The sequence below is a fragment of the Epinephelus lanceolatus genome, chromosome 18 (assembly GCF_041903045.1).
Source record: "Epinephelus lanceolatus isolate andai-2023 chromosome 18, ASM4190304v1, whole genome shotgun sequence".
Classification (NCBI taxonomy): Eukaryota; Metazoa; Chordata; class Actinopteri; order Perciformes; family Serranidae; genus Epinephelus; species Epinephelus lanceolatus.
In genome coordinates, this window is record NC_135751.1 from 21,585,020 (window position 1) to 21,600,610 (window position 15,591).

General features: G+C 38.4%; 1 protein-coding gene across 1 annotated transcript; it reads left to right on the forward strand.

Moving 5' to 3' along the window:
* Positions 1 to 3,218: 3,218 nt before the first annotated feature.
* Positions 3,219 to 15,339, forward strand: xab2 (XPA binding protein 2). The gene is made up of 19 exons (XM_033644892.2): positions 3,219 to 3,358; positions 3,734 to 3,882; positions 4,144 to 4,267; positions 4,370 to 4,567; positions 5,463 to 5,597; positions 5,690 to 5,854; positions 6,019 to 6,163; positions 6,248 to 6,399; positions 7,781 to 7,900; positions 8,009 to 8,140; positions 8,790 to 8,921; positions 10,685 to 10,798; positions 10,916 to 11,078; positions 11,182 to 11,372; positions 11,574 to 11,696; positions 11,809 to 11,980; positions 13,403 to 13,529; positions 13,665 to 13,777; positions 14,191 to 15,339. The coding sequence occupies exons 1-19, from the start codon at positions 3,293 to 3,295 to the stop codon at positions 14,250 to 14,252; spliced, it is 2,583 nt and encodes an 860-aa protein (XP_033500783.1). The 5' UTR covers positions 3,219 to 3,292; the 3' UTR covers positions 14,253 to 15,339.
* Positions 15,340 to 15,591: the final 252 nt, after the last annotated feature.

The following is a 15,591-nucleotide window of genomic DNA, read 5'->3' on the forward strand; positions in this document are numbered from 1 at the left end:
AAAACTGAAAATGTTTTTAGTAAAACTACAAATGAAGATGAAGAAAAATAAACTATAACAACAGCTTCAAATTGCTTTATTGCATGAGGCATTGTACATTGTGTACGATACACAATAACATCAAAACATAACAAATTTGACAACTATATAGGCTATTTATATACTCTATTAAGGGACTTGTGCCTTGACTTTCCTTTTTGAACCAATAAACTCTTTACGCCTCGTGAGATTAACTCAAATGTCATTGGTATTAAGTGTCAAAGCATGCCCACATTTCAAATCTCTGAAATGCAGTAAAATTAAATATCATTGATGAGTATCAACTGTGATATTCAGTAAGTAAAATAACAGTTAGCCTTTTAACTCAAAGTCCCTCATATATATAAATGAATTTTGAAGAGTATAACTTGTAATAATATATTCTAATATATATTATTATTCAACATGTTTTAAATAGAAGCAGTGGACGTAGCTTTATTTCTGCTCATAAAACATAAGTGTGATGGTAATGTCCAAAGTACGTCCCAAAATAGATGCTGTTTAATATATGCTCTGGTTTTTGAACAACTAATTTGCTCCAATAATTTACTCCAATTTGCTCCAGTAATTTAGTCAAATTTAAACTTATTTGAGAGGGATTTTATCACATATAATAGATGTTGTGTCTACTTGCCCTTGCAGTTAAACATGACCATAGCCAGGAATGGAACTTAATTTTGGAGAAGCACCCAAGGGGTGCTGGTATATAGTTGCAGGACATTTGCGGGTCTCATATTCCTCTGGTAAAATTGAATGAAGGGCCTTTCCATAAAGTTCAAGTGGTATTACACCTTGCCTTAAAAGGATTAGAAGAACATTTGCCAACCACGCTGAGATAAGACCTATAAAAAGTCCCACTCGGATGTCAAAGATCTTTGTCCTTGTGCCACATTTGATGTTGTTGCTGTTATGAAAACTCAATGTCCTTGAAGAACTATGTGACTATGTTTTTGATACATTGCTGGCATTGGCACCAGAATGTACAGCCGGTAACTATCCAAATGCATTTTGGAAGTATTAACAAAATAGTTTTTTTAATTTTTAAAAATCATTTGTAATATTATAACTTGCAAACATACTTTATAGCCTTTTTATGTCTTGGAAATTCACCATAGTATTTATGGTAGGCCAAAATCTCTGCATCCTATTAGTCACACATGTAGAATTGTTTTTATGCATTTGTAAGGGTTTCAAAAAAGGGAATGATTGAAGTTATTGTTTTACAAGATGTATCCTAGCTGTCATTTGAGCTACAATGACTTTCTGTATTTCAGTCGGTTGTTTCTTTATGACATTGACAAGGATCATTGACACAGAAAAATACCCTGCTGCTTGCATAGGTTAATACTACAGTCACTTCAGCATCAGAATCATAAGTTATCATTGCATTGTTAACATAGTATGAATTAATGAATGTACATTAGTGTATGTGACTGTATATTTCAGATGTCAGTGGTTTGCTCAGCCAACATGGGTGGATTAGGAGACAGTGGGCCCCTGGGCACAGACATGCAGAAGGCCCCCCACCACTTCTATATAGGAGTAAGACACACTGACTTTATGGTTGCTTAGCATCTTTATACTGTTGTTCTGTGGTGTTGTGTTTCTTCGTAGTTATTCTGTGTCTCTTTATGGTTGTTTTGTCCCTTTTGTAGTGTTTGTGAGTCTCTTTGCGTTTCTTTGCAGCTGTTTTACATCTCTCTGTCGTAATTTTAAGTGACTTTGTAGCTGTTAATGTCTCTTTGCAGTCATTTTGGGTGTCTCTTTGTGGTTCTTTGCAGCTGTTTTGCATCTCTTTGTAGTTATTTTAAGTGTCTTTATAGCTGTTAATGTCTCTTTGCAGTCAGTTGGTGTGTCTGTATGGTTGTTTGCCCCTTTTGTAGTGTTTGTTAGTCTCTGTGTTTCTTTGCAACTGTTTTGCATCACTTTGTGGTCATTTTAAGTGCCTTTGTAGTTGTTTATGTCTCTTTGCAGTCATTTTGTGTGTCTTCACAGTTGCTTTGCCCCTTTTGTAGTGTTTGTGAGTATCTTTGTGTTTCTTTGCAGCTGTTTTACACCACTTTGTGGTCATTTTAAGTGTCTTTGTAGCTGTTAATGTCTCTTTGCAGTCATTTCCTGTGTCTCTATGGTTGTTTTGCCCTTTTCGGAGTGTTTGTGTTTCTCTTAGTGGTTCTTTGCAGCTGTTTTTCATCTCTTTGTGGTCATTTTAAGTGTCTCTGTCGCTGTTAATGTCTCTTTGCAGTCATGTTGTGGGTCTCTATGGTTGTTTTTCCCCTTTTGTAGTGTTTGTGAGTCTCTTTGTGGTTCTTTGCAGCTGGTTTGCATCTCTTTGTAGTTATTTTAAGTTTCTCTGTAGCTGTTAATGTCTCTTTGTAGCCATTTTGTGTGTTTTCATAGTTGTTTTGTCCCTTTTGTAGTGTTTGTGAGTATCTTTGTGTTTCTTTGCAGCTGTTTTGCATCTCTTCGTTGTCACTTTAGGTGTCTTTGTAGTTGTTTATGTCTCTGCAGTTATTTTGTGTCTCTTTATGGTTTTGTCCCCTTTGTAGTGTTTGTGAGTCTCTTTGTGGTTCTTTGCAGTTGTTTTACATCACTTTGTGGTTATTTTAAATGTGTTTGTAGTTGTTAATGTCTCTTTGCAGTTATTTTGTGTCTTCGTGGTTGTTTTGCCCCTTTTGTAGTGTTTGTGAGTGTGTTTGTGTTTCTTTGCAGCATTTTTGCATCTCTTTGTGGTCATTTTAAGTGTCTTTGTAGTTATTAATGTCTCTTTGCAGTTATTTTGTGTCTCTTTATGGTTGTTTTGCCCCTTTTGTAGTGTTTGTGAGTGTCTTTGTGTCTCTTTGCAGCTGTTTTGTAATTCTTTGTCGTCTTTTTGTGTCACTTCCAGGTGTGTGTGTGTGGTATGTGTCTCTTTGGATGACATCTTGCAGGTGAAGGCCAGAAAAGGCCCCTGACACTTTGGACCCCATAGGCCCATTCATGCAATAATCCATCTGTGTCAGACAATCCACTTTCAAAGTATGAGTACGATTTGAAAAAAAAAATCCTTGGAATTGTCAGATCAAACACAAATACGACATTTGATACAAGATCCACTTTTTGTGCGACTAAAACAAGCGATCTTAAATAAATAAAAATAAAAATCATCTGACGTGATGTGACGTGACGTGTTGTGACGCGGCCGGAAGTATCACTGAAGGCTACATGCTTTGAGAAGTCTACTTGGTGTTAGCCACAGTTAGCATTATTTTTTTTTATGTCAAACGGCTATTCCCTCCAGGAAGAAATGACTTCGCTAAACGGAAAACCTGATGTTATGTTTGTACGAAACACTTTTGAATATAATGTTATCGGTTAGCGTTTACTGACAGCGAGTGTTAGTTAGCTAGCTAGCTAACTTTACTAGGGCGCTAACGCTAGCTTGGCTGTGTGTGTAACAGAGTTGAAGTTAGCTTGTAACGGCTCGTAGTTGTCAGATATGACTGGCTCGTAATCTGCGGTTGATATTATAATACCTTAATTCTGAACTCAGAACAGTTACTGGTTATTATGAATGTTGTAATTAACAATCTACAAACAAGTTGTTTACATTACAGCAACGTTACTCTGACGTGCTAATGTTAGCTTTAGCAAAGTCTATAAAGTTCTTAACGTTACAGTTGTATCTGATCTGTTGTGTAATTTCTGGTTCTGTTAGGAGGACGATGATCTGCCTTATGAAGAGGAGATTATCAGGAACCCCTACTCAGTCAAATGCTGGATGCGTTACATCGAGTTCAAACAGAATGGAGCCAAATCCACCCTCAACATGATATATGAACGGGCCCTGAAAGAGCTGCCCGGCAGGTAACTAACATTACAGATGACATCCACATTGTACTTAGATACAAGTAAACACGGGTACGTGCAAATCCACAAATTATTGCAACCACATTTGCACGTGCATGCTTTGCATTGAAGATGAGACGTTTTGTGACTAGCATTGTTGTTAATAGATATGGGTACGAACGTTGACTTTCAACTAGGTGATAGAGTCAAGATGGCCAAATCAGGTTTTAGATTGTGTTCAGCTACTAACGTTATCTGCCTATGGTCCTGTTTTTACAGCTATAAGCTGTGGTACAATTATCTGAGAGAGAGACGAAAACAAGTCAAGGGGAAATGTGTCACTGACCCAGGCTATGAGGAGATCAATAACTGCCACGAAAGGGCATTGGTGTTCATGCATAAGGTAATTCATCCTATAAAGAACTACTAATCAACATAAAATAGCATTACATTGTAGTCTGTGGAAATTTTGCTTGAAACTAACCGTCAGTCTTTCCTTTCCTAGATGCCTAGAATTTGGCTCGATTACTGCCAGTTCCTTGTGTCTCAATGCAAGATCACAAGAAGTCGGCAAACATTTGACCGTGCGCTCAGAGCTCTTCCTGTTACTCAGCACCCACGCATCTGGCCTCTGTATCTCCGCTTTGTCCGTAACCTGCCCCTGCCTGAGACTGCCATCCGGGTGTACCGTAGGTACCTTAAGGTGAGAGCATGATACACAAACTAGTTCCATACAGCAGCTGTCATTTAGGGAGGTTTGTGATTACACTGATAGTTGTATTTGCGCATCTTGAGTGGCAGCTTATTAGCTGAACATTTTCTGTAAATGGGGCGGCAGTAGCTCAGTCCATAGGGACGAGGGTCGCTGGTTCAAGCTCCCGTTCAGAACAAGCATGGAGTGTAGACTGGTTGCTGGATAGATGTTAGTTTGCCTTCTGGGCACTGCTGAGGCGCTCTTGAGCAAGATACTAAACCCCCAACTGCTCAGGGCACCTGTCCAAGGCAGCTCCCTCAGTCTGACATCTCTCCATTAAATGCATTTAAAGGTGCTGTTTGTACATGTGTGTGTATTTTGTGGCCAGTGTGTATATGACGACAGAGTGGAAAAAAATTGTATTTCCCATCAGGGATTAATAAAGTATATCTTCTTCTTCTTCTTCTAAATGTCTAAAGATTCTCAGCCAAGTGAAAGACTACTGGATTTAGGCTTGAGGATGTTTCACCAATCATCCAAAAGGCCTTAACAGCATACTATATTGTGCTTTATATTAATTAGAAAGCAAAACACATTTCCTAAAAATATTATCCATACAACAGAATAGGATTAGTATTTATAGATGAAATTACTATTGAACTGTGATTTCTGATCTGTGATGACTCATTCTGACTGGACTGTTCATCATTTATTTTGTATTTTGTCTTGTTTGTACTCCATATCACAATTGTGGTGAAGAGTTAATAAATATGACTGACTATAAATATGACTATGACTATGAAAAGGAAAGCTGTCAGTAGATTATGACGTTGAAATTTAAGTGAACTTTTTCTTTGTAAATGAATGCTCTAAATATATGCTGTCTGCTCTTTGTACCATGTAGCTTTCTCCAGAGAATGCAGAGGAATACATAGACTACTTACGATCTGTTGGCCGCTTGGATGAAGCAGCTGTGCGACTAGCAGCTGTTGTCAATGATGAAAGCTTTGTGTCCAAAGAGGGCAAGTCCAACTATCAAGTAAGATATTGTTCTCATTCCAATTTTTTTTTTTTTTTTTTTTTCTGACCAGGAAGATTATTAAATCTTGTTTCTGCACTCGTTTGTTGCAGCTGTGGCATGAGCTCTGTGACCTGATCTCCCAGAACCCTGATAAAGTGACCTCTCTGAATGTTGGAGCCATCATCCGAGGGGGCCTCACTCGCTTCACAGACCAGCTTGGAAAACTCTGGTGCTCTTTAGCTGACTATTACATCAGGAGTGGTCACTTTGAGAAGGTGTGTTTCTTCTGAGAGGCTTCAGTTTTTATACTTATATTGAAAGATATCTATCCAAAATACTCCTCTGCTTTATATTAAGCTAGTCGTTCGCCTCACATTTATTTACTGTGTGTCTGGTTGACTGACAGCCTATGACTAATAATATGTCATTATTTTCTCAGGCACGCGATGTGTATGAGGAGGCCATCCTTACAGTGGTAACAGTAAGGGATTTCACACAAGTGTTTGATAGTTACGCTCAGTTTGAAGAGAGCATGATTGCAGCGAAGATGGAGACCACCTCTGAGATGGGGAAGGATGATGATGGTATGTGTGGATTCATTAATATTGGCAGTGTTGCTTGCGCTTCTTTTGTCGTGCATGTCTTACTCACTGTCCCTCTCCTTCCAGATGACATAGACATGGAGCTTAGACTCGCTCGCTTTGAGCAGTTGATAGCCCGGCGGCCCCTCCTGTTGAACAGTGTACTACTGCGGCAGAACCCTCATAATGTCCATGAGTGGCACAAGCGGGTTAAACTGTATGAGGGCAATCCACGGCAGGTGAGGCTTTTGGCTTTCTTTATATGTTTTTTTTTTTCTTCTTTGACAGGGACAGTATACACACAATTCAAAGTGGTATAACATCTAAGAAACACCACACACATTGGGCCTCATTCACAAATCTATGCTTAAACCATGTATGCAAATGTTTACATACAAATACGGCATATTTTCTTACCTGACTTTGTTTTTTTGTGAACCAATATACAACTGCCCCAGACTATACATACACCAAATGATGAAGATGAGATGAAGACACCTTTTTACCAAATGCATAGCTTATGGAAAAACCACATTCATTAAAAAAGTCCTAAATAGATATTTAAATTAATGATATTCAAAAACGTTTATTTACTAATGCATTGGCCAAATGTATTCGATAACTATAAAATTGATGCCCTGTAATCCTCAACAATCACGGTCCTAAATGAAATGTTCAACTATAAAAACTGAGTGTCCAAGTTGTAGCTTACAGTAGAGTATGTAGCCCATTTCACACATAAACTGCAAACCTGAAATTATCCAATATCACCCAGAGGAGCTGTATGTGAGAACGCAAATGTTGAATTCAGCAGGTAGTTGTCCAGAGATCTCACAACAAGTGAGTGGGCGCGTTGATGGTGTTTCTATCATGCTGATTGTGCGAAACTGCAGGAAAACAAGTGTCCGAAGGTGAAGAAGGAGGATTATTTAATGAAAACATTAACGAAAATGTCTAACTGGAGAGGTGACGAGATTTGGGAACTTGCATATGTAAGGGCCAAAGCCAAAATCGTCACTCAGATTCAAGGAATGGCAAGAGACTGTTGTTAATGACCAAGTAACAAACTGGCTATGTGACCATGGTGTAATCTACACAGACAATTCTCTGTTGTGTGCTACATGTGTGAAAGGGAAACTCCAGACAATATCCATATCGGATTCTCCAGAAGTTGAAATGTAACAGTTTTGCTTTTCATTATTTTTATTGAATCGGTCTATAATTTTTGGCTACTCCCACCAATTACTATTGCACTGAAATTGCACATATATAAAAAGGTATATAAAAGATTCTGATTTACCTCCCAGGCCGATGACATGTAAATGACATACCTAGCTTTGCTGGAAGTTATTGCCAAGACACACTGTGTCCATGATACACCTTAAGGCAAACATGTTCCTTTATATAAAGAAATGGGGTTGTGGCAGTATGCTGATTGCCAACTGTAGGCACGCACTTGTCAGTTTAGAATGACTGCTCATCTAACATTCGCAATGTGGTTAGAATAAAATTGGCAGTTGCACATATGTCATGAAACTTATTACCACATATTAGAAAGTTAGGCCTATTACCTTGATGTTGATGTTACTCATGGATGTGTGCTTACCCTATCTTCTGCAGATCATCAACACATACACAGAGGCAGTGCAGACAGTGGATCCAATGAAGGCCACAGGGAAACCTCACTCTCTCTGGGTTTCCTTTGCTAAATTCTATGAGGAAAATGAGCAGCTGGATGATGTAAGTCACTGAGGTCTTTTCACAACAATTCTAGAAACCATCTGCAATTCAAATCCAATTGCTGTTTTCTGTTATTGATATGTCCTACATCCACTGATTGTCACTCAGGCCAGGACAATTTTTGAGAAGGCTACCAAGGTGAACTACAAGCAGGTGGATGACCTTGCCGCAGTGTGGTGTGAATATGGAGAGATGGAGCTACGCCATGAGAACTATGAACAGGCACTGCGCATACTGAGGGTGAGACACTTACATCTCACCTGCTGACATCATTACAGTTGCAATCAGTAAAATAAAAGCCACATTTACACCAGATGTTTAGCAACATCTAGTGGCAGGACTGAGAAACTACAAAAACATTGAAAAGTTGGATTTTCGAAAGCGAATTCTTTATCCTGATTTAGCTTGTGATTTTCACACGTGAATTTGACACCAGGAAACTGATACAGGACTTCATAGATAAGACCTGAGGCTACATATCATAATGATGTTAGTGTAGGACTTTGAACTCTTGACTGATAAAAACATTGCATATTGTTGATTGCTTAGTCTAGATCTTTTTCCTCTTTTCAGACAATGCACAGATGTTGACTTGTTTGGGGGAACAAAGCCAAGAGCGTAGTGCAGATAGTTTAAGGCTGTAGGAGATGGGAGTACCGACAATAAACAGATTTGGGGTAGCTCTGCCTGTGTAGAAATAAAAAAAAAAAAAAAAAAATCTCAGCACCAGATAATGGACTGACATTGATTAGCAATTGATTATCAAATAGTAAAATATTACTGATTGCACCTTTTTAAATGTATTAGACACTTGGGTTTTTGTGTGTAGTTGATTTATGGATATAGTTGTAAGACATGTTTTTTTTTTTTTTTAATGATTTCAATATAGAAAGCTACAGCCATCCCATCCAAGAAAGCAGAGTACTTCGATGCATCTGAGCCAGTCCAAAACAGAGTTTACAAGTCCTTGAAGGTCTGGTCTATGCTGGCGGACTTGGAGGAGAGTCTGGGCACTTTTCAGGTATGTTCACTGCATGTCTGTGGTTTTACAGGTGTATGTAATTTCTAGGGGTATCATGATTTTGATTCTGAATGCAAAATCGATTGAAATAAGCTTTCACTTTCTGTGGGATCTGTTATTCTTGCAATATCTTTTGTCCTCTCCACCCCCTCCTACTTGAGCGAAGCGGAAGGAAAAAATAAAGACTTCAAAGATGACACAGTGTAGTTTACTAGTTGCCTGTAGCTGCACTTTTCCAGACACCAAGGCTGCTGCCGTAGTCATAGATAACAGAGGAAACACAGAACTGAAAAACCATCCCTGAAGTCAGTGGTGTGACAAGATTTTGCCTTCCATGTGAATTATGTAAACAACAAACATGATGTTGACAGAAAACTACAGTTTGTAGGCTATGCTGCATTCAAGCACCATACGCCACCTCAGGCAACATGACAAATATGGCAGCACATGTTCACACAGACATAAACAAATTCGATCTGGTTGCCTTCTGGAAGTAAGGAAGTTGAAGCTGTTTTTGTAAAGTATGCTTCTGCCATCTAGTGGCTCTTCATTTTGTTTTTGTGTAACAGTTTGTTCCCAGTAGACTGGTTAAATAAGTTATTGTTAGTAAATTAATAAAAAATAAATTTTATAAATCTGACCATTTGGCCTTAGCACATTTCAAATAATTTGGCAGCTGTGTCACACTTGATACCATCTTTTAAAGAAAGAATTTGAAAATGGAACTGCACTTGTCAGGGCCTTCAACCAAAGGTGTCATGGTCTTGACAAATCCATGCTTGGTAATCTAACAATGACATAGCTGTCAGCGCTGGAAAGAAATGGTTTCAACTGAATTGATTTGTGACCTTAAAATCAAATTTCAAATTAAGTGGATGATTTGGAGAATCGTGACACCCCTAGTTACTACATTTGCAGAAAGTATACATCATATGTCAGGTAAACTAGATATTTATATTAGATAGTATAGTATAGTATAGTATAGTATAGTAGATATAACGACTATGTACAATATATCGATATATTTTCAAACAAGATACAGATTCAGACAACACCATTTATATCAACATAGGGTCAAGTTGCTCTCCTCTCTCACACTCTCTGCACAGCTTTGCCCAACTCACTCACTCACAAGTTCTCCAGCATCACTCAGAGAGACACAGAGCTGCTTCTCTGTTTAATCTGTCTGTTAATTAGTCTACAGTGTGACATCGGTTTATATGTTGCACGTGCTACGCTAAATCAGTCTGAGATGAATGAAATTGCCGCAGTAGCACACGTGCAATCCAGCACTGCGCTGCTACTTTGTGTGAGGTGGTGATAACATGTCACCGTTCTTCTTGGTAGTTGTGGTCTATTTTGTGACACTGAGCAGCGTGTCTGTTTTACAAGTGTAGCAAAGACACAGACGTTTCATATACAAGACGTATGTGCTGCAGAAAAAGTGTCTCTCTCTCTTTCCCTCCCTCGGCCTCTCTGTTGATGCTGTGTGCATAAATATGATTAATAGCCTAAATAAATGAAAATACCTACACCATATTTTAGCTCTAGATTCATTTTAAAGGCCATGGAAAATGACTTAACACTTTTCTACTTTTCGTAGAAAATATTGAGATATATATGGTGTATCGCTAATTGGCCTGTAAATATGGAGATATGAATTTTTGTCTATATCGCCCAGCCCTAAGTGCTGTTAATCATGAGTGCTGAGTGGTATATTTGGTTTAATTCTTCCTCCATTTTTTCTTTTTTTCTTTCCTCAGTCTACAAAAGCAGTGTATGATCGCATCATTGACCTCCGCATCGCCACACCACAGATCATCATCAACTATGCCATGTTCCTTGAAGAGCACAACTACTTTGAGGAAAGCTTCAAAGTAATTACACACCACTAATTAACTACACCAGCATCTAATGTCAATGTGTGCTTTTGCCTTGGTCGGTGTACCACCCTTTTAAACGATTCTTCAATGTCTTTGTCAATACCTTTTTAGGCATATGAGCGTGGCATTGCTCTCTTCAGGTGGCCAAATGTTTATGATATCTGGAACACATACCTTACGAAGTTCATTGATCGTTATGGGGGCAAGAAGCTGGAGAGAGCCAGAGATTTATTTGAACAAGCTCTGGATGGCTGCCCTGCAAAGTTTGCCAAGAGTAAGTAGCTCACAATTTGTATAGAGTATATTCCACATCGTTTCTGCTTTTCTCTTTATGAAATGTACTGATGGCCAATGTACCACTGTGTCCTGCTTTCCAGCCATTTACCTGTTGTATGCCAAGTTGGAGGAGGGATATGGATTGGCACGACACGCCATGGCTGTCTATGAAAGAGCAACGCAGGCAGTAGAAACTGAGGAGAGACATCACATGTTCAATATCTACATCAAGAGAGCAGCTGAAATTTACGGAGTCACGTATACCAGAGCAATTTACCAGAAAGCTATCGAGGTACATTGGAAAATGATCAATCAATAAGACAATATGTTGTATTTGAGCATCTTTTTATTTGATTATGTTTTTATACTTTCAAATTATTATGTGTGGATTGTAACACAAATCTTTTAACTATTTCTGACCAATCAAAATGACATGGTTTGCTGTTCTATTCATATTTGAAATAACTGAAATCAGAATTTTGTTTTTATCCAGGTCCTTCCTGATGAGCATGCAAGGGACATGTGTCTGCGATTTGCTGACATGGAGAGTAAACTTGGCGAGATTGATCGAGCCAGAGCAATCTACTCCTACTGCTCCCAGATCTGTGACCCAAGGGTGAGATAAACCACCTCCTGTCGTAAACTGTTTCTGAATAAAATGTTACATTTCCACTAGTGATGTACATATCATAATTTCTCTTGATATATTTACAAATTTGATCTTTCAGGTGACTGCAAACTTCTGGCAGACCTGGAAAGAATTCGAGATCCGCCATGGAAATGAGGACACAATTAGAGAAATGCTGAGAATCAAACGCAGTGTCCAAGCCACATACAACACCCAGGTCAACTTTATGTCCTCTCAGATGCTCAAGGCCACAACAAGCTCCACAGGTACAGGTGAGAGAGCTTGCACTAAGTTGTTAGCTGTAAATGTTTTAGGTTGTGTGGAGCATTGGGGGAATGTTTAATTATATTAACACTTAAGCCACCAATGTGAATTCCATGATGCAGAAAACAGGGATAGAGTTGATTAATAGAAATGAAATCAAATGTAGAACATGTAATATCAAAGAATTTACCACTTCGTAAAAATCAGGGTTTTTCCCTACCATTATAAGTGTTTGGTTTTTTTTTTTTTTCACAGTGCCTAAGCCAAATGAACAGAGAAAACTATGATGCTGTGTTTTGGTTTAATTTACAAGCATGCTGCTTCTTTCCCCTACTTTCTGTGTGTTTCACTGAAGACACGGCTTAGCTTCACACACACACACACACACACACACACACACACACACACACACTGAGATGGCTGGCCAATTCATACTTTTTGCTGTGGTCCATGTGACAGAAACGTTACATGTACGTCTGCATGCAGCCCAAAATTTGTAACTATGCAGACTGTTCACATAGCAAGTGCTCAGGGTTCCCACAGTTGGTGAAAACCTGGAAAAGTCATGGAATCAACATCACAATCTTGTTTTCCAGGCCTGGGAGAGTTATTGGCTTGGTAAAGTCCTTGAAAGTTTTGGAAACGTCAGGGAATTTGGTTGTGTGTATGTTCCATAGATAACCTTCCATGTAATGTAACATAATGGAAAATTTATTTTCTGTAGGCTAGTTGTTGACGTAATTTAGTTCTAATATGAGATGATGTTTGACAACGTGTTCTGTCTCCTTTCATGTAGGCCAGCTAGCTGGAATTATGTTTGAATAGAGTTTGAATCTGACATGTTTGAATAAGAGAAAAATAATGTTATGACAGTGTAATTTACCATGTGGAGCTGTGAATCCCAGTTTCCACACCCATGCTACTACTACTTTTAAATTAAACTGCATTTTGGGGATGGAGCAATGTATGTTTTACACATTGTGAATGGTCATGAAAATTTTATTATGTGACCTTGAAAAGTCGTGTAGAAGTTTTGAAATTTTCTTCGTGCCAAGTAATCCAAAAAACACAGTAATTTGACACTAACAGCTAAATTTAGAGTAGAGTAATATTGACTAATATGAAGTTCAGATGTGAATCACTGTAGTCTACATAAGGGCGAAATGTTTTCTTTTAGGACTGTATTGAAACACTTTAAAGTATTGTGTTAAATCAATTTAATTGTGCGAAATTCAGAAAAATTAAAGCGGAAAAACACAGAATCTAGGGAAAAAACCAAAAAAACCAAACATATTTTGTAGGGCCCTACAGATGCCATATATTTGTCCCAAATCCTGAGGTTACACTGCAGAACTGTACAAGAACTAATGTATTAATTCTTCTCTTATATTTCTCTGTTTGTCCAACCTTTTATTTGATGTTGTATCCAGTGTCCGATCTCGCTCCAGGCCAAATGGGAATTGATGACATGAAGATGTTGGAGCAGAAAGCACAGCAGCTTGCTGCAGAAGCCGAACAGGACAAAGCCAAGCCTAAAGAAAAGATTCTCTTTGTCAGGTTTGTCTTTTTTCCTTTACTCTAGTGAATCATCATCAGTTATCTGTGAAGGTTCTGCCTTTTTATAAAATTGGACTTCGTGTTCCAGCCTACAAGGTGACACATAAATCTTACTCTCTGCATCTCCCTGTGCAGGAGTGACACCTCTCGCAGTGAGTTGGCTGAGCTTTCCAAACAAGCCAATCCTGATGAGATTGACATTGATGATGATGACGAGGATGAAGATGATGACGACCAGGGACCAGAAGGTGAGACACAACAGCCTCATCAGTAAAACAGAACATAAAAGGTTTAAAGGTTCAGTGTGCTGGATTTAGTGGCATCTAGGTGTGGTTGCAGATGGCATGTAGAACTACAGTGGCGAAGGCGATAACATGAAAACAGGAATGGCCCTATCTTGAGTCAGTGTTTGATTTGTCTGTTCTGGGAGTAGGCATGGGGGACTCCGTGGGAGAGGACCTACTACCTATGTAGATATAAAAGTATTAATCTAAGGCAACGAAAACACAATGATTCTTATTTTCAGGTGATTATAAACTAATAAAAACATAGTTATGAATACTCCATTTCTGCCAATAGATGCCCCTAAATCTTACACAATGAACTTCACACATTTATTTATAAACATGTGCGTTAAATGTCTTCTCTTGGCCTTTTACAGAGGTGCAGCTAGAACAGAAGAGTGTCCCCACAGCTGTCTTTGGAGGGCTTAAAGACGACTGAAAGAAGCCTCCCTCGCTGATTTCTCTTGTAGGCATCAAATGGGCTCCATTTTTAACTTTGTGTAATTACTTAGTTGTATTCATGTTACTTTAATAGAATTTGACATGAGTGAAACACAGGATGGCAACGTTTTTGCCTTCTGTGTTTTTTCCTGATGGATTTTTGTAGTACAGTATACAAAGATATGAACTTGTGTCAGTATTGGCCATATGGTGTCAGTCTTTCACAAGTATCAGGCTCAAGCTAATTGTGCGATTGAGCAGTTTTCTGTTGTGACATACTGATTTGGAGGCAGATAATAACTGTAACTGAAGTCTGACATATTCAAACATGTCTATGAACATTTTGTTAAAGAATTGACAGTAAAAACACTGTTGTACACCTAATAAATGCAGAGATCTTGCTTTAACAGGAAGCTCTGCCATAGAAAACAGAGGGGAGGAGCATAGTTATTCAACAGAAGGCATTCATTTGAACGTGCAGCTGAGCATTCAAGCCTCACAATGTTGGCTTGGGGATCTCTAGTAGGTGGGTGTCTTGCAAAATCTCATGATAATGAAAAGATTTCATAATTTGTTTACATACTGTATGCCACCTTTTAAATATCAATATCTTGACCCAGTGCAGTCTGACAGTGTTTGGTATACAACAACATTTTTGCCACTGCATAAGTGTTTGTGACTTATGTACCAGCAAATCTAATTGACAAGCTGGTCTCTTTGAATGTCTGAAACTTTGGTTATGTTGTCCTGAGAACACAGTTGTAATTAAAAAATGGATTTATACCTGTTAAGTTCAGTGATGTTAATCTGGCAGATGAAACTGCACCCGAGAAAAGAGAAGGTCATTCTTTTGAAAAGAACATTTTATTGAAAGAAGAGCAAAGCATTCAAATCTCACTTTCGCTGTGTAAAGGATGCAAAACTCCTTTAGTCAGACATCATGAAACGCATATGTGCAATGTATGTTTCCAGGGAGAATCACTTTTAAGATTTAATGTCATATAGATGTACATCAGTATTCAAGATGCCTCATGCTTTAATTGTTACCACCCAGCAAGAGTTAAATGAAATAATAAAGTACTTGGAAGAAATTGTTTCTTTCATAATTAGATTAAAATAGCTGAGAGGTAATCCTCTTACAAAGTTACTGCAGTGGAGCACTTGGAGTGCTCGTGGAACTTTGAGCAACATCATGTGATGAGGCACTCTTGAGATTTCTGTTTTCCGATGTGGATGGTGCTGCTGGAAACAGCACTTCAAAAACAACTTGAAGGAAACTGCCTGCATAGATTTACATAGTGTACAAGTAGCCTATGTTTACTCTGTTCCTCTCATTT